The 20,450-nt window shown below is 37.7% G+C and overlaps 1 protein-coding gene across 1 annotated transcript in view; it reads right to left on the bottom strand.

Annotated features, from left to right (window-relative positions):
- HDAC9 (histone deacetylase 9) overlaps positions 1 to 20,450 on the bottom strand; it is a 480,503-nt gene that overhangs the window by 102,764 nt on the left and 357,289 nt on the right. The window contains exons 16-19 of the mRNA XM_080581236.1: positions 16,947 to 17,054; positions 5,131 to 5,186; positions 4,800 to 4,887; positions 189 to 354 (exon numbers count right to left, since the gene is read on the bottom strand). Of these exons, the coding sequence (XP_080437362.1) occupies positions 189 to 354; positions 4,800 to 4,887; positions 5,131 to 5,186; positions 16,947 to 17,054 (418 nt within the window). The remainder of the gene's footprint in view (positions 1 to 188; positions 355 to 4,799; positions 4,888 to 5,130; positions 5,187 to 16,946; positions 17,055 to 20,450) is intronic.

Genomic DNA, 20,450 nt, shown 5'->3' with positions numbered 1-20,450 from the left:
GTGTTCTTGAGAAACAAACATCAAACAACGTGTCAGATCAGCACAGCCTTGTTTGACAAGGACTGCTCTGGGTTATGCACTTGTTTTCCACTGGTCCCCTGCTCCCAGTGGACAATTTGGTAATCTGGTGTAATTTAAAGAACCAGAGAAGGACAAGAAAATTAGGGGTAATCATGCAACGCAATTACCTGAAAGATACAAATAAAAATGGGGCTCTAAAGAAATAAACCTAACCTCATTTGGGGCTCCACTGCCGGGGAAGAAGTTGCCTTCATCATAGCGATGGAGGGAAACATACAGGATGCTGGGGTCAGCATAAAAAGCCTGCTGTGTACCGTTGCCATGGTGAACATCCTAAAGGAGAAAGAAAACAGATGACAAATGTAATAATGTCCAACTCAGTGTAGAGAGCTCAGTTCTGCTCTCTTTTACCCCCTCTCTCTCTGTTTCTCTCCCTCTCCATTGCCCTCCTTTTGTCTTCCCCTTTCCCCCTCCCTTCACCACCCCATACTTCCTGAACTTTCAGGCAAATTACTCTTTAATGCACTCATTTTTTAAACTGGCTTCTAAAAATCAGGAAACCATAGCGAGCGTGCCCTGGAGACTCCAGATGAGCAGTCATTGAGAAATCCCAGTCCTTTTGTACAATTAGATATTTATACACCAGCTCTTTGTACTCCTTGCCTCAGTGATGGAATCTAGCATCCTGTTTTATGGAGGAATTTTATGACTTATTAACTGCCAACAGTTCATAACCCCTCAGGCTTAATTAACTAGCCTCATTGGCCTCTGAAGAAAGACTAATGTTTAAACTACAAACTAGTATTTTGCAGAAGGATCTATGGTTTACAGAGCTTTTTCACAATTCTTGACAGAACACTAAACATAAGTGTATTCATTGATTTGCCAAGTTCCACTATTGAGGTCAAAGGCTCTGTGACCAGCTGAGTAAATTGGCTTTCTTGAAACATTCAGTTCAGTTAGCAGTCCCTCAGCAGTTAGATCCACATCAAAAGAGATGCCAGATGCGGAAAGGACTTCATACTTCATTTTTGCAAAATCATGACGGCAACAGTTGAAGACAGAGGAATATGATCTCATTAGCTATTAAATCATCTGGCAGATAGGATGGTGCCTTCAACAATCAAGGAGTGACCTTGGCCATTCTCCATATTTCAAATATTATATAACACCAGTGAAAAGAAATTCTGCCATTAAGTAAAATATTGGAAAATAAATGCTGGCAGTATATCTGTATAATAAAGGCTGATAATATGGGCTTTTCATATTTTTTATTTTCGTTTTCACAGTTCTACTATTGTAATATGTAGTTAGGCACACATGAAATTTTACAAGTGAAAATGGAAAATCCACTTGCCTTTTTGTAAAGGAAAATTGAGCCTTTATTGTATGTTTTTCCACTGGGATTTGTAAGAAGCTGAAAAGTTATAGATATTGTTGATTCTCCTCATTTAGCTGATCCCTTTAAAATTTCTGACTTAAAGACAGAATTCAAAAGGACAAAGTACACTAAATGGTGACATTATCACCCAGACTATTTATTTTACAAACACTATGAGGTTTGAACTGAATTTAGTATCAGAGAAAACAATGGTCACATTTTCTTCAAAATGCCTATACTCCAGGAAGATTCAAGTTAGGTGTATGCTGCCGACAGCACAGCAAGCAGTGCCCACTGCATGCGTTCTTTGCCAGCTGATGTAGCCCATGATTCTCTCTAACATTTTTCGTGACTCTCTACATTGACCAAGTCTCATTTGTACTGCATCGTGCTTGACTTGGACCCCTCTGGGACTTATATGGGGTAATATTATAACAGTTACCTTTTTTTTTTTCCTCAGTTGAAAGTCCTTGAAGTAACACAAGGATTAAGTCACAGCCAAACTGTGTAATGGCAAGGTTAAATGTAACACATTGGGGGTGCAAGGTAGCACACACTGGTGTGAGGGTGTTGGAGGTTTGAAGGCAGCCAGCATAGTATTATTAGGTTTTGACTGGCAAATGGAGTCAAAGCTGGCATGCAGCCTAATCCCAGAACAACATCCAGTTTTCTTCTGGGACAGAATTAATTGGTTTACTTCAAAACAGACCCAGATCTTGCTAGCATATTTGCAGGTATGGATAACCTTGGGACCAGGAACGCAACAAGAATCTGAGGAACAATGTTGGCCATATAGATACATCTGTAAGCACCATGTTTAAAAAATGTAAGAGTACTTCACTTTGTGATTTTAAATAGTCTTTATTTTCCTAGCTTATTTGGGGTTATAGATATATTCTTGCTATAACAGTTTTCAAATGACTAGAAAACAAATTAGTTTAGTGGAGAACTTGTTGGTGTTAGGTCAGAGGTTGGACTAGGTGATTTTGGAGGTCTCTTCCAAACTAAATGATTCTGTGATTCCATGAAATGACAAGAGAACTCTCTTTTTTTTTTTTTTCTTAATTATTTGCATCTCAAAGCTAGTTTTCTTGTCTACACTTTAATTCCACCAAAGGTTACTCTACTTTGAAGAGCATTAACTTCTCTGTTTAGACAAAGGAATGTGCTGTTTAAGACTGTGGATGTTACCATGTGGGAAATGTGTTTAGATTCTGCCCTTAATACATCAAATGTATTCAGGATACATAAGTCCGTTCAAAAACTGAGATTTATTCAAAGGTAGAATGAGGAAAGAAAAGCTGACAGAGAGATCTTTTATTTTTGTGTAGAAAAAAAAAAGGAAAGATTAAAAATTAAAAAGTTAAGAATTTATATGAACACATAGCAGCTACAAAGACTACACTTCATTTGTAATTAGAATACAGTTTAATGCATGGGATTGAACATTACATTTAACATTAACATAGTAGTAACATGTATAGCTGCCAACCAGCATGGGGTCCTGCTGTGCTAGTAACTATCAAAATATAATCTTAAAGGTTAATTCCAAGTCTAACATCTGTAATTCCATTATTTATTTCAGACGCTCAAAAATCTGTTGGTGGACATAGAGACATAAATACTAATTTATTCATTCATTTAGTCTGGATTGAGAATTATCCACAGTTTGCCTATATATAAGAAATTTTCCATATGACTTTTTGTGCATTATTGCACTGACCACGGAGCAGGCTAGGGACTGGACTGCAATTGCTCCAGGAATGAAGTAATCTTTATCAGCCATATACTTCTCTCTTTTCACCAGTGGAGTTATTCTGGCCAATGGAACAGAATCAGAAAGAGGCTGAGCATTCCCTATCTACTTTCCTGGGTAAGCATAGGCAGCCTCACAGGTTATCATTTCCACAGGTAATGATTTGCACATTTAAACTTGCCTTGCAAAATCAGTGTTGAATTCCTGAGTACTTATTGGTTGTGTAGGTGAAATGGAAGTGATTTCTATTCTTGACTAGGTGAATGTAACACTTGTAGTAAAAAAGACTTAGAAACATTCACAAAAAACTCTGAATATTTTTTTTTTATTCAAAAACAAGAATAAACATAGAGTTCACTTTTGGCTAGCATTTACAGCAGTAAAACTCAATGAAGTGTAAGATTCAAGTCAGCAAATGGCTACAAAAACAGTGGAAGTGATTTTTTTTTCGCAAGTACTGGTTTCTTGCAGTTTTTAATTATGACCCTAAGTGATAGTAGAACACTCCGAGAAATGTTTGTAAAAAACAACCTAAGAATATCTGTCCTGCCCATATACTTATTCTACCACTCATTTTTCCTCTGCCATTCCTTCTCCCACACTCGCCCTTTCTCTGCTTCTCTTCAACAACCAGTATGCATGTTTAACTGAACAAAAGTGCTAGATGGTAAGGCCATGACTTCACAATAAGATTTAATTATGAGTGCAGATATGAACAAGATTTAGACTATTAAGCTCTGCACTTCAAAAACCCTTTAACATATTTTGTCTTTAAATCTTTTATCACCTGCAAAAATTAATTAAGTGCAGATGTAACAGGTTAGGTTTTGATGCCAGGGTTCATTTCCTGTCTATGCTTTGTCAGACACCCTATTACACCTCCTCATGAACTGTAAGAAAACAAAAATGGTGCTCATAAATCAGCATTCAACTTTCCTTGGGCTGTACATTGGGCTGATCCTTTAAGTGCAAGGCAGAGCTCCAATTCATTATTCATGAAAATAATATAGACAACATGCCAAATGTCATCTGCATTTAAATAATCCATTTGTTAAAACTGTTAAGCATTGTGTAAGAATGCCTTCTATTAGAATACAAGACTAATCCAATGAAGTGGATTTTTAATCATGTAGCTTTCCTTCAGGGAACCATCAAAAGCTGGCATACATGAATTGAAAACTTCTTAGGGGGAATGACCTGTTGATTTGTTTAATAATATTGAAGTTACACAACAAGTCGAATCACTGCTAGCTGGGGGAAGTGGCCAATTTGGTTACCAAAGCAACAACATTCTTTAAAGCACATCTGACTATTTAAAGTTTGTATTCTGTAGGGAAAGGTAAACTTGGGTTCTGTAGGGTTATTTTAACGGTGGAAGTATCAATTCATTTAAGGACCATAAAAGTTGCCCTGATCTGTGCCTTCTTCTCATTAAATTGCAGTTAACACCATTAAAGTGAAACATAGATGTTTATGGCTTCAGTACTGCCATCCTGGCTTTAATGAGTTCCCAAAATCAGAGGAAATGCACACCTTTATTACTTGTAGGTATTAAAAGCAGGAAGGTCTGACATATAAATACAAATTCATTATCTTTTATCTAGATGCACTGAAAGTGCGATGCTTGCCAAGAATACATACCAGATCTACAATCAATATCTTCCCTATATTCAGCTTGTCTCTCAAGTATTTGGCAGTAATTGCAATCGAATTAAAAAAGCAGAATCCCCTGTGGAATAGGGAAGAACAGAAATAAGAAAGCAAATCAGTCAGGAAAACAGCTATAAATAATGTTCAGAGCATTAAAAAAAAATGCTATATGATCTCTGAGGCCATAAATCTGCTTCTGGGAGTACCTAGAAAGCCTTTTCAGTCATCTGCTAACAATTACAGTTCTTCAGAGACATGCACAACACAGGTGATTGCCAGTAACCTTAGTGCTCCAAGATGGGCAATATTCCCTGGTACTTACATGGCTGTTGATTCTTCAGCATGATGGCCTGGGGGCCTTACAACAGCAAAACCATTCTGTAAGAACAAGATAGGTTTTCAATTATCAGCTTAAAAAAATACTTGACTCAGTGCAAAACAGAGCAGCAGGCAGACTGGATTGAAATATATTTGAGACTCTTAAGCACTTTTTCTGTCCAATCACCCTTTCATAGTATTGCCAGAAATAATATATTTGAGAACAGTGGTATATAAGCTTATATAAATATGCACATGCGCATACATACACACGCACACACACAACACAACCTGAACAGGAGGAAAAGACAGGATGAGAAAGCTGTTGTTGTCAACTCTGAAGTCAAGAATTCACATTTAAACGGGAGCAGAGAGGACCAACCCATTCTTGATCTAAGTTCATGTAACCCTACATTGTTTGAGACTGAGAAAATTCAAACTAAAAGCAGCTTGAGGTGTAAATTTTAAACAATTACTCAGTGTTGACCCTACTTTCTGTATGAACTAAATGATAAATTCAGACACACACACACATACAAATCCTAACAGTAGAAAAAGAACGGCAATGAATATCCCATATTTCTGCAGACTATGAATTAAACTTGGGAACCTGCCAGTCTCACAAGCTTAATACATTCCCTAAAGTCAATTTCTAACACACGTTCTGAAATTGTATAGAAATGTTTATAAAAGACAGCAGTAGGATCAGTGATGATCAAGGAATTTTTTGCCACTGGAGATAAAAGAAAAATGAAGTCTTCCCACTTCATGGTGGGGTAAGGTAAGGGGCAAATGTAGAAATATATTTTCTGTTCAGAAAGTTAGATTATATATTCAGGAAGCAGTGCATAATAAGGTGTGTATTATCAAATTTCTCTTTAAAAAGTCAGATTCAGAAGTAACAACATTACTTCATCAAATTTACTCTTTATTTCAACTACTCAAGACTGTTAATCTCTTCTATTCAGCTAATTCTTCTGTTCACGTCAAGTCCATGACAAATACCACATACATCAAAATAAGAAGTTATAATCTGTGATGATTTTATGAGCCAAACTTGTATTTTGAAGCAATCTCACACAAATGCCATGTGTATGTGCAGGGCTACAAGACTGAGCACCGTATTTTCAGAGGGGAAGAAACAGAAACAAGGATGGAATATCTCTATGTTTCAATAATTAATAATTACAATAGACCAGTTAGATATACTTAAGCTAGTTAAATGTCAATGTTTCAGTCTTTACTCATATGAAATGAACATGATAATGGCTAATCTTTTATTCACACAGGTGTTACTGTGTGCACTTGCACAATTATCTGCCTATGTTGTTTCACTGGCATTACTTTATAAGCAGTTACTACTAGGCTATCTTATAACATCTGATGCTGAACACAATCCAAGCAGCCAGTGGCAAATTTTTGTGCAGCCTGGCAAAACTTCTATCAGGCTACAGTAAAACTATAATGCAAATGGAGTACATCTCTAAAGAGTGGTTTCTCTGGCCACCATTGAAAGAATGTTGAAGGGGGTGGACATCATGCCTTATTTTGTATTAAATGTCCACACTTCAGGAAAATAAAAGCCAAAGAAACTAAAGACAGAACAAAAATATATGTTAAAATTTAGGCAAGCATTCCTTAAGGTGAAATATGAATTGTTTATAGATCAAACACAGCATCAGTAAAAAAGGCATTGTGGCTTGCACTAGTCTTCAGAATCAAACCAGCTTTACGCTCAGCTAAAACGCTGATCCTCCTTAGTTGCTTTTTACATAAAATATGACTTAGAGAAGACTTCTGTAAAGAATTCTCTTCTAGCATTTATGAAAAATAAAGTACGTGTATGCTGAGGAATGTACAGATGAATAAGTGAAAGAACACTCAGAGAAGAGGGCATTACTGGAAAGAGCTCTATGCTACCTGTACTTTGTTCTCTCTATATTTGTAAGAATTTGGAAAAAAATACAAGCAAGAGTTACAGCTGCCCCTCATCTCACAGATCATTATTGTCTAACTTTATCAGCAATCCCAAAAGATCAATATAATTAAGATTGTTATACCTGGGAGAATTTCATGGGGGAAAATACAGACACACAAAAAAATTGACACTGCTCTTTTTGACATGACATTTACACTTTAGGCTTCTCTCTTCTATTTCCTTATTTTGACAACACTGTTTGGAAGTATTGTTTAATTATAGCTGGCTTATTTTCTGCTATCAGAGCTTAAGTAAGCTATTCCGGTTCTCCATGAACATGCATTTACTTACATGCACAACATTTACTTTAGTGTTGTGACCATTTATTATGTTTTTGTTTTTGTTGTTGTTGTTGTTGTTTTAATATTGCAATAAGTTCAGTATTCACATGAGAAAAAAATTTTTTTAGATACATTATATTGATAAGGCATATAATGTAATCAAATTCTACCAAACACTGAAAACTAGTTACCATACAGTATTAACAGCAACTTTCATGCAATTGATAAAACACTTTGTTTCTTCTGCTTTCAAGATTTGCACGAACACATCATGTATTCGCACAAGAGAACATGAATTCATTTAGTTAGGCAATATTTAAATACCAGACAGTGAGCTCAGAACAGTAGACAGAAAGGCAAAAATCTGCTTTAAAGATAGAAAGACTAACACAGAGGAATATGTTGAAAATGAAGCCAACACACATAAATTCAAAGCATTTTTGTACAGAGCCTTATTTATACTAGGATACAGACACCTTTATATGTAGACAGAACATTAAACTGACTGACAGACATGAACATTAGAAAAAGGATTCATGTCTGTGTCATTATATGCTTACTTCTAGTAAAATTTGAGGATAAAGAGTAAAGCCTGAATAGTCATATTCTAAAATCTGTACATATTTGAACAACGAACAAAGGGAAACCTGCCGAAACTCAGTTTACAAATTGTATAAATAAATAAATAAATAAACAAATAATTACAATTATACATACATTAGATCTTAAATAAAAACTAAGAAAAAATGTTAGACTTTTTCCACAGTTTTTCCTGATTCCAGAGGGATAGACTCTTGGCTTCCAACGAGAAAAGGTGTACATCCCCATACTGTGGCCTCATTTTATTTAGTGATACAATTGATTATTTCTTTAGCATGCTGGGTCAGAACATTGGGCCGCATCATGCTTGGGCACCTACTATACCTCTGCCTGAACCTTTCCAAGACAAGCATTCAAAACAACACAATAACACAGTTGGTTGCTCTAGGGCTAGGGACTGACCATATACAGCAGAGTTCCTCTGGTATTTCTGTGACAAAAGGAGATAAAACTAAAGCTAGGAACTTTTTCCCTAGAGCAACATGTGGTGACTATGGCAAGGTGTCAATCACTCTTCCCCTATCTGGACAATGGGAGCTTGCTCTGCCCAGATCCCAAGTGGACCAAAAGCAACCCAGCCAATCGGGCATTCCAGGCATGCTGAGAGCTGGGCTGGAACTACTCTAGACCAGATGACCTCCACAGGTCCTTTCCAACTTCAACCACTCTGTGATTCTGTGATTCTACTTAGAAGTTCATAACTACATACCTTTGAAAAGAAACTGTCAGGAAAATAGGTGGGTGTAATCCCTTGTGATGAGCAAAGTTCCTGGCAGGACTCTGTCCCTTGCACTAGCTGATTGCAGCTACACGTGTTGCCAAGGACAGCTTTCTCAGGAACCTCTGTTTATTTCATATGGAGACAAGGTACCAAAGTCAGAACCACACTAGAAGCTCTACATCATCCAAAATCAGGTGTCTCTTACACCTGTCTCTTACTTTCTACATGTCTAAATCCCTTAACAAATACAGCCCATAGGTCTTAAAATCAGCAGTACTCCTACGTGGCATTCATAGACACTCGTTTTTAATGGAAGGTTTTATTTTTTGCTTCACCGTGCACAAGCATTAGAATCAGGAGCGAATGAAACTAATACTTCATTTCTTTGTTGAATCTGCTTTAGTTATTATACAGAAATGTAGCCATTCCTCCTGTCAGAATTGATATTCTTCTTTATGTTTATATATATATATATATATATGAAATGGTGTCGTTATAAAGTTAAATAGAATAGTATTTCTTTAAATTTAAAAGGTACTCCATAGAGTATACCTGACAGGATGCAAACCCTGAAGTGGCCTTAGTGCCATCTTTAACCTTCTTACTACCTCTGACTCAGTTAACTCCTACAATAACAAACATCAGGGCTGCTTTCAACCTCAGCTGCCTAAAAAAATCCCTTGAAATGGTACCCTGAAGAAGATAACCATATTCTTACCAGGTCACTTCTGCTGTAACATGATCCCAAGCTATGCCATCCAGCAGGGAGGGTAAGAATAAGAATGGTGTAAGAGCAAGGCAATCCTCAGGTACCGGTTTGAGAAAATTTTACAAGCTATTCATACTGCCAGAGCAGGAGCCAGTATCTGGCCCTGGGGGTCTACGAATGCAGTGAACAAGAACCCATGATTTAGCAGAGCAGTGTTAGCAGCATGTAGATTTGCCAAGAAAACAGTAATGGACATGAGGGAATGCCATTTTGTCTTGCAGAGGAAGCTAGTAGAGGCCAAGAACACAAAAATGGACGTTAAATGTTTAACTCCGTGATGGAAACAGAGAGTTCCCTGTCTGCTTTCCTGCAGGTCTAAAAGGATTGCACTGGAGAATATATATATGAAAATTTGGTGCTTGCAGTCTAACATACATACAACTGCGACAGCCTCTTTAGCCACAACTAGTGTCAACTATATTGGGAAAAAACGCAGACAAACAGTTTTAACAACAGAGTGGTCATGGAGATAGGTTGCATACCACACATATAATTAAAGTTGTACTACTATATGAAATAATAATAGTCATTCAGATATAAATATAACCATAATTGCTGGGATAAAGTATCTAAGAGATGGTTCCATATAAAATTTTGTAATTTGGTAACTTTGTAAAAGCAAAGAATATAAAGTACTATCTAAAAAACTGTATTGGTAACTTTGATGGTTGTTATCAATCATATCTCTAACACTAGTAAAATAAACATTCATTTATGACTGTTCTTCCACGCTACACATTGTTAAAAATGCTGAGCCTGAGTAGCAGAAAAAAAAAAAAAGAAAAAAAAAAGCTTCCCTTTTGTAGCTGCTACACATTGCTTAGAATTTTTTGTAAGGCAGAGGGAGAGTGTTATAGGGCAGAAGGTGAGACTAGGAGGTAGAAATTTGACCCGATGATCTCTTGAGGTCCCTTCCAACCCCTACAGTTCTGTGAGTCTGCGATTCTGTGAAACGAAGGTACGGCAGAATGTGCATAAGAGCTGTCTAGGAGCTACCTGAGCACAGGGCAACTCCCAGGAAAGGAGATTTTCCTACATAACCAGAAGAGTTATGTGGTGTTTGCTATTGTTCCAGCATGAATGGAAATTTGCTGGCCTGAAGTATTACTGGAGGAAGGACACCGTAGGGCCAGGAGGACACTTCTCAGCCCTTTTCATTTGTTATGTCTATAGAAAGGCAGTTCGTTGTAATTTTTGATCTAATAAAAGCGGTAGAGCTGGAAAAAAGGAACGAGTGATTTTTACATGGAATACTTTTAGGACTAGAAAATTAAAAGGTGGGGGGTATTAATTAAGCTAATCCTGTTTATTCACTACACTAATACAATTTACCTTATGATTCTTCCATAGCTTTGTGCGACAAAGACCTTGAAATCAGTAATAACCAAGCACATTTGGAATGAGAATTTCAGGTTCAAGTTATTCAGGAATCACAAAGACAGCAGAGTAACAATGACCAAATGCAGGAGATTTATTTTGGTATTGATTCAACCTGACATATCAGAAAGAACCATTCCAGGAATGTATCAGATTCTGGTTCGGAGGAAACTCATTTCAACTGCTTTTATTCTGTTAAATGACCCCTGACTACCAACAGGGCAACTCTACACATGTGTGTGCTTGTACTTGCACACATTCACACACATGATAAGGAGGAGAAAAAACTTATGCTTCTCTTGATTCAGCTGAAGTAGATGCAAGATCTCTCTTAATTTATGTCTTTTTTCTTGAGTGCTTTTTTGCAAAATTGCTTCTTAATTCATTCAAACCTTTTTAAAAATAAGGAATAACCATATGAAATCTACCAGCTCTTAACAGTTTACTATGTAGGTCTTTTCTGTTTCAAATTTGTCAAATTAAAATTATATGGCACTTAATGAGTTTCTATCACAGAAAAGAGTGTTGCCATCACCAATGTTGACATATTTAAAGGATATTCAAAGTAAACTATAGAATAATCCTTATTATGGGTACTGTATTTAAAATAATTAATTCCAGCTTGTAGTAGTACTGAATAGGAACATCTGAAACTGGAGAAAAAAAATTCAGAAATGTTCCTTTTGGATTTTCACTAGTACCACAGTCTGCTCTGGGACTGAGTTGCCCATTCTGATGGAAATTCATTTCCCAGTGCATGGGGTGGTTCTTATTAGATGTACACTTTTTAAATTACATTTTTCACCGATATCTTTTCTTTTCTGCTGGTCAACTGTAAGATATAAAGGGACAGCCAGGGAAATGCAAATTTTGTTACCAAAAAAGAAGATGCGTTTAATATTCACAGAACAGCCCACAATAAAACAACCATTATAAGAACAAATAATAATTTGAACAACATTAGACAGCAAAGTACAATTATTACAAAATTATCATACTAATATAATCAGCTATTTCACTTCCAACTTCTTAGAACTAGTATTAGAAGCACCTGCTGCACAAGATAGGGGAGAGTTTCTTTGTGCACAGATGCTTATGAGTGAAGTAGCACACAGGGAGGAAGGTGAGGTGAGGTGAGGTGAGGTGAGGTGAGGTGAGGTGAGGTGAGGTGAGGTGAGGTGAGGTGAGGTGAGGTGAGGTGAGGTGAGGTGAGGTGAGGTGAGGTGAGGTGAGGTGAGGTGAGGTGAGGTGAGGTGAGGTGAGCATCAGAGCTGATGTACGGGAAGCAGTAGGGCCAGGGGGCCTGAAAAAAAAACAGGGAGGGCAGGGAAGGATGGCATCTCCCAGTGCCGCCAAACCATTAGACCACATGGTCCTCAAATCTGCGTCGTTATTGTGGAGCAGTGACTGGGACACAGTGAAGTACAGCACTGCCTTCATGTCCTACAGAAGGTTTGTACAGCCTGAGCCTTCATATGCACCATTTCCTTCTACTTTTCTAGCACATCTCTGTTTTCTTGTGACCATGCAAGAGAGAAAGGAGATCCTTTTATTTAAGGGAATAAACGCTCTCTCTGCAGATGGAGATCTTTAGAACCCTCTTTATGAAGTAACTGTCCTTAGTTAGAGACTAGAGACAAATATTTTTCAAGTTCAGAAGCCATACCATGTGCAAGAAATCATATGCAGGGCACTACCTGCATTACTTCCCAAATCCCAAGAAATATATCATAAGACTTGTCTTATGTATTGAAATTATTTATTAGGTATACCTAATGTCTGCATTGGAACTACAGTCACACAGTTCCACATGCTCCACTCCACTAAAGGTGGTAGCCAGCGTAATAGCAAAAATCATCTACACAAATCCGTTGGGGAAATGGGAAAGGAGCAAAGGTAGATAAAGCAAAAACAGCTAGATGGGAGAGCTGTGACAGTGATTACATAAAACATAAATACTTCATCAGCCATCACCAGGTTTCCTCACTTATAAAAAGCTTGAAAAAGGGCAACATTCGTGCAAAGCTCATCTCATCATATGGTAATATTGTCGATATGGCATTCATCACACATGCAAATAAACTCATGAAAAAAGAAAAAGCATAGCATGTGGCTCAGTAAAACATCACTTTTATCATACTACATATTTCTCTGGTGTGATTCTTTATTCTCTGTGAAAATTATCTCAAAGGAGTATCAAATTGATCTCAGTGAGTGCTCATTATGTTATTAAACAAACCCAAAAAATCCTTAATTTTAATGGATGATTTTACCTACCTGATATAATCAAATTAAAAACATCCAGAATTAAGTCTCCCCAGAGAAGGTATTGTCTTAATTTAAAATAAATAAATAAATAAATAAAAATAAACAAAACCAACCAGCCTCCTCCCCTAACCAATTTACTTTTACAGCAGCAGCAGAATTTCAGTAAACCCTATTGTTTTACGTCCTTAGCACTGTCATATTGATGCTTTTGCCATTAGTCGGGGAGATCAAAGAAACCTAATGTCTCACAAGGGGTTTGAACTACGGTGAAGAGAACTCTAACTCTGGGTAAGTTTTTGAACGCTGTCCAAATCAGATGAACAAAATGTTGCTGTTCTGAGAAGAAACCTCTGTGAAATGGGACTGGCAGACTCAGGAAATTCAGAATTAAGTAGAGAACCTTTTGCCTTGTGTACTACTTTGACTCATGTCCGATTGTGCAGTGAATCCCTCAATTGTTCTGTAGACTCACAATTGATTTTGTAGCCTTACCTCTCTTCTTAGTAGCACATACTTATAGCATAGAGCTACTACTATCACTTAATGCAAGCAATGTCAGCAGAGACTGGAGTAAGCATGGAAATTGAAAAGTTGTTTCCTTACTAAAATGGACTTTAAATGTCAGATGCCAGTCAATATGGGACAGTCTATGTTACTTTCTGTACTCCAGGCAGTGAGGACATTTGTCTCCAGTACTGCAAATCCTGTGGTGGTTTGTTTGTTTGTTTTTCTAAATTGACCGCATACATACCCATAAAATAAAATATTATATTCATTTTTATTTTAGGAAAACCTTGCTAGACTTTACAAAAATATATGCATTGATTCATCAAGCTGTAAGAAATGTTTGAGCAGCTTACACCCAACTACATTGACAAATTTGATAATTCTTACACCTAAACAGCACTTAAATAAATTGCTTCAATGTCTCATTCCTGAGGCTTCTTGTCTCGGACATTGTCTATGCTAGAACGTTTTACTCTAAGGTTACCCTAATGTCTCCAGAACTGTTTCAGAGGAAGGCACCTATGCTGGGCCTCTTTCTCCATTGCACTGGGTAGATAATCCACTGCCTCCTCTGCTGCAGTCTGAAGCACTGCTCTGTGGGAATTCCCTGCTCTGTACTTTAAGTCTGCCACTGTGAACTGCAGGACATGCAGCTCTTCTCAGGCAACTGTGGGATTTCAGAACAAATCTGTGTGACCTGTCTCATAATTTAATATTTTTCTTCAGATGACATCAAACTGACAGCACACCATCTGATAACAATCCATAGCTATAAACTGCCAGGGAAAAATTACAGCATGTTTCCCTACTTGCTCTCATCTTGCTGTTTACATGCTGCAGAGCTGTTATAGCTTATGCACAATTCTGGAAGGCCTTTTTTGTCATCCAAAGATTCTGAAGCTGGGGCAGACCTTTCCAGATTCCCATCACAGCTTAATCCTCCCACTCAGGGCTCACAGTACAGGCCCCAGATGGTTACTTCACATGCATATTTGCTCAATGAATGCACATGGAAGTGGTCAGCTTCACTTACTTCCTCTCAGATCTTCACAAGTATGCTACAGAATTGGCATTTTCCCTGTACTAGAAACAGCTGATCAGTGCAATATGTGTGTTTCTAGAGGAAGAATGGCAGCAAGATGGAAAAGCAGTATGTAAAGTCATCATAAATGTAGATTGACACACACAGATCTATAGGGCTAAAATCTCACAGCTACCTAAATTCTCATGTGAACACCATGTAGAATGCCTCAGAATACACTGCAAAAAATCCCCTGATACAATTTACTACATGAAAGCATTGAGCAAAACCCAGGTTTGTATGCAGTGACAAAGTAAACATACGAGGCTTCTGCCAAAAAATATCAGGATCGGTTTATTTCCATAACTTCTGCTAGCATGTTTTTCTTCTGTCAGCCAGGCCTTAATAACTTTTCCATGGGTTTCTTTCATTTTAAATTATAAATACCACATGCAGATTGTTAGTTCATACAGTCAGCATAGTGGCACGTAAGCCACTGGACTTCATGCTGGAAGTACAGGAGCAGGTTAAACACGTATTGGGAATGGCATGAGTATTCCTGAGTCGCTTTCACAGCAAATGTTTTCCATTCCTACTTTCCTCATGATTTGGGGTAAACCAGTGACCTGGCACATGTTTTGAACAATTACCTATGTCTCAGCTGGAGGAGGAACGAGATTGTTCCAGTCCTCTCCACTGCAGACGAAGATTCTATTTAGGATCAACAATAATTTTACAGTAAACTACAAATTAGTATTAAATTTAAAGTATTTATTTACAGTTTGTTGCAACTCCAGCAGCAACCAAGGTCTCACAGTGGATGATGTTTGATTCTTTCCATCTGTCCATCACACAGATAAATAATCAAGCGCAATCACACCATGGAAAGACACCACAAAAGCACAAAGATAAGCAGTACAGATTCTGCAGTAGACACTGCTCAGGCCAACTGTGCACAGGGCATATCTCATTATTCTTATCAAAATTTGCTTGCATGTTGTCTTAAAGACTGACATATGTCCTACAGTCACCAAAGGCAAAAAAAAATGAGTAAAAAAACCTACTTCCCTTTCATTGGTCTCGTTAGGTGGGAATAATGTTCAGTGAGTTGTGCATTGAATCCTACTGAGCCCTGAAAGCTGAAGTGCCCATCGGAAAAGTTGCGCAAGATCCCATACGGACATGCCCTGTCCCTGATTTGAGATTTCAAAAATTATAGCAGCTTGGTGTAGCACCCGGCTAATGATTTCAGTATCTGAACATGAAAGTTTAGTAATCGCATTTGACTGGGTCAGAGATATAATACTGTATTTTAACTGAATGCTCCTTTACATACCTATATATTTTATACCTCTTTATATATATATGTACACATAAACCTATGTACCCCTCACCTAATATGTAGCTAATATATTTTGACTGAAACAAGACAGATATAGAGGAAGAAAATTCCCAAGTTCCATTACATTTGGAATTTTGAAAAAAATCATTGTATAATGCTAATTCTAAAATATTTATTCCTATCTTGATTTTGCAAACAGGACTGAATCCGTTAGTGTTTGGACTGGAAAGAGTATAAACAGTTTCATTAAGGAGACGTGTTAGCTCCAACAATGTTTATTGGGGCAAGACTGCATTCAGGCTGCATATGGTGTACCTTTAAATAGGGCTGTTAAAATACCAAATAAAATGTCAAAGTCCGTCAGGTCTGGAACTTTTATAAATTGTTTAGACTGGGGATAATTTGGGTTTTGTACATCGTTCTTTGCGGATCATGCAGAAAGGAGATAGGGAAGAGAAGCTGTCCAGGAAGAACAATGAGGGACAGTCAGCGTGGAGCTGCCGACGGGAAGGCGTATTCTGGATCATTACTCCCCTCATCAACAGCGTCCCTCTTCCCTGACAAACTGTTTGCCCACCGATTGCCTCCCCTCTCTCTGGGTGGTATCGTGAGGTCATGCACGTGACTAAATCATATTAAAAAAAAAAAAAAAAAAAAAAACAACACTTCAAAAGGCAGTTCCACAGCAACTTGCCAGCTACATGCACGCAACAAGTAACTTCACCTCAGGCTGTAGCACTCTGAAGAAAACAACACTACTTCAGAGCATCGATGGCAAACCTGTCTCCTGCGAGGCTCACTGGCCACCTCAAGGAGACACTGGGGCTGCCACACCTTGGTGGCCATCCTCCCTCTTCCCCTCCCACCGCCCAGCAGCGTGGAGCGGGCGAACAAGGCCTGCCTTCAGCCCCCCCCGACCTCCCTGCCTCCCACCCACCGCGTGGCCCGGACCTCACCTTCAGCTCCCGGGAGGCCACGCGGGCCGCCAGCTCGATGACACAGCCCACCGCCATGCGTGCCGCCCCGGCCGAGTGCAACTCATTCCAAACGGTGTCACTGTCCACCTGAGCAAACAGCCGGCCCCAAGAGAAGGGCAGGGGAGAGAGGGAGAGGGAGAGGGAGAGGGAGAGCATGAGAGAAAACAAACCCGTGAGGGAGGGCTGGCAGCGTGACAGCCCATGTACAATAACATCAGTCTTCCGTCCGGGCCAGCTGAAAGGCCTTGTGGACATGGCTTTGCTTATGCTTTTTCTCTGTACGGGCTTCTCCAATGGAAACACATTCCTGTCATGCCTCGCTGCCATTCCCTGTTTAGATTTCTCATTACAAACAGCATTACATCGGCCAGGCTGGGCCTGCTCACCGGCCAGTGGATGCCCTGCACCGGGTCCTCACATTGGTGGGGATGGGGGCCTGCCAGTGAGAGACACGAGATCCCACAGGAGCAGCTACTGCTGTCCCAAAAAAGCATGCCGACAGAAACTGACCAGCAGCCCAGATCATGATGTGTTTTAAAATTAGCAGTAAAAGCTTCTCTTTCTTACCCAGGCAGGCATCATTTTTAAATGATTGAAATCACAATGATTCACTGTTTAGCTTAATTTCAGTAGTTACCATTGCCATAGACAAAAAAATAAAATGAAATAAATTGAAGTACTGCCCTTGTTGTATTTCCAGTTTTGATGGACTGCTAAGTTTTGACTGAAAGGCTTTAGATCACTCTTTATAACAGAGGAATGTGGTTGCTTAAAGCAGAGAAAATTCTCATTTTTGCATGCTATACAAGCGAATATCACACATTAAACATTACATGAATATTTAAATATAAAGATAAAATAAAGATATTTTAATTGTAAAATATAAATAAAATATTATAAAGCCAGCTAAGCAGCACTGTTCTACAGCTTCAATCAGTAACCCAACATTTTACTTTTGAAATATATTTTTAGTAACTATTTATTTGCAGAAACAAACAACATAGTATAGATGAAATGTTGCATATCCCTTATATGCTATTATGCCAAGCAGACACGATGGTGTGAAACAGTCTGAAAAAATCATCTAAAGAGACAGCCAGACTTCCTTGATGCTCCATGGGAAGTGCTTTTAGTAGTATCATACTGCACAAATTTATCATGAAAAGAGAAACGTTTAGGGATAGACAAAATACTGTGGCAGATGCTATTTGGATAACTTCCAAGTACACTGAGACATGTTTTAAGTTTGAACCAGAAGCTTCTGTTCCTAATTTCTTTAAAAAGAAAAAAATAAAAAAAAAGAAAAAAAAGAAAAAAAAAGAAAGAAATCAAGTAATTGAAAATGGATGCAAATGCTGCTCGACTGTGGAGGTTCTGAGGAATTCTCTGATTAGTCATTTGAAACAGAAAGAAGCTTGATCTTCTCTCTACACCTGTCAAATGTCTTCACCATTACTGTTACAATAATATTATATTTCAAGCTACTAAAATGATCATGTTTTTCAGTTTGCTGGACCTGAGTTTTCTATCATTTTGATCAGTTTTGTGTTCATGCAGTAGAACTAATGAAAATAATTCCTATTCACAATAGGCCTGAATAAAAAGTATGGACTGTGTTTGCAAACTTCAGAATAACAATAATAACAACACATTGTGTTTTCATCTGAGAATCTCAAAAAGTTGTCTAAACACAATTAAGCATCATCAGCTTAATACAGGATGATTTATTATATTTGTTTTGCAGATTGGTAGCCTGAGACACAAATCAGTAGGTAACTCAGGAAATTACAGCAAGAAACCAGAAAGAAACCAAGTAGTAAAAATATCATGACATATTTAACATTAGGCAGAACTTCAGGTTCTCTCTCTGCTGCTTTAAAGCAACTGTGAATCAATTTTATTTTTAAAACAAATAAGGAAATAAATAAGTAGAGGTCATTGGTTAAATCAATTTAATCAAACCATAATAAAGTTTGAAAAATACAGTGCAGTACTTTAAATAAAGAAATATCAGCAAGAAGGCTGGGAGGGAGTACTTTCTTGCCATTTTTATGGCTAGCAAATTAAGGATAACATGAAGGAGTGGCTGATGAAAATGATTCAGTGGCAGCTGCTCAGTACACCAGGGCACAAGCAGGAGTCTGCATCCTCAAAGGGACTATGATTCATTTCCAGGAAGGCCGATTAAGTTAAAATTGTAACCACAGCTTGAGAGTACCCACCCTTCAAGACAGTTGTCTGCTCTGACACATGAGACGGCAGTTTCTTCAACTGCTGAACACCGAGTATTGGCCAGGATACGGCATTTATCATTTTCCGCTTTCAGCTGAGTGTGAGGAGACTGAACTAGGACAATAAGACCAAATATCTTCCACTGCAAAACTTCCTTCATTACAGAATTGTACCTGGACTGGATGTAAATGGGCTATCAGGAAACAAAATAGCATTTCTCGAAGAATTTTCAGAAATGACCACCAAAAGTACACAGGAAATTCAGGATATTTTAGCTAATCTCTTGGGGAATATTGTAGCTGATCTCTTGGGCATAGTATGTACAACAAACTGCAAATTCTCAAAACCAGAGTTAGCCAACTGAAGCTGCATATCTTAGTACATAGTTATTACAAGAAAACTAACATACTGATATGAATATAATTACCCTGAAAAGGTAAAGTATTATAAACTTGGATGTTATAATCTGTTTCATAGTCATGCAAAATTCAGACTGAATTTTTGAGGAATATTTCATGAAGAACAACCTAGAAAAACTTTCATCCTACAGCAAAAACTTTAGCTGTCACAACTAGAAAATACCATGCCACTCCATTTTATCTCTCTATTAATGCGATGCATTGCCTTAAATATTTCAGGTGCTTAAACAGAGATTTTGTTTTAGTGTTATTCAATGTTTACTTTGCAACTTGCTGTTGTAATACAGTGATATAAGTGGCAAACACATTAAAATTACAGCTACTATCTGGCCTAGTTGTCACGCTGTATATGAAATACAGCTATGTAAAATCCTACCAGATATGCTTTTTATTCCTGTGAGATGAAAAGATTGGATCTTATATGAGTAAAGAGTATAGTATTATGATTTCTGGTTCTCCTTCAGGTATAGATCGAATTTATCTGACAGTCATCTAGGTGCTAAGTATGCATAACCTTGTGACAAATGTAATACCTTCTAAATCACAGTCTATGATAAAGTCAGATGGAATTTAATAAACTTTTTTTACTTTTCAGTTTTTTACTTTTGTTCTGTAAGTGCTTTGGAGTAGCCTAAGAATTTAATAAAAACTCCCTTGATTTTTTTTTTTTTTTAGATGTTAAAAAATTACAGACAATACAGATTTCTAGTTTGTTCCTAACAGAGAAATTCTGCTTAGTTACATGCATTATTTTAATTCAAGAATCCTTTTAAAAATTGTCAGGGTAGGAAAGTATTTGGAATATTTAACCAAAATGAAAAAGAATGGTTTT

This window comes from Anser brachyrhynchus (genome assembly GCF_964034855.1).
Source record: "Anser brachyrhynchus genome assembly, chromosome: 2".
Taxonomy (NCBI): Eukaryota; Metazoa; Chordata; class Aves; order Anseriformes; family Anatidae; genus Anser; species Anser brachyrhynchus.
The sequence above is the reverse complement of the archived record's forward strand: the minus strand, read 5'-3'. Positions and strand labels throughout refer to the sequence as shown.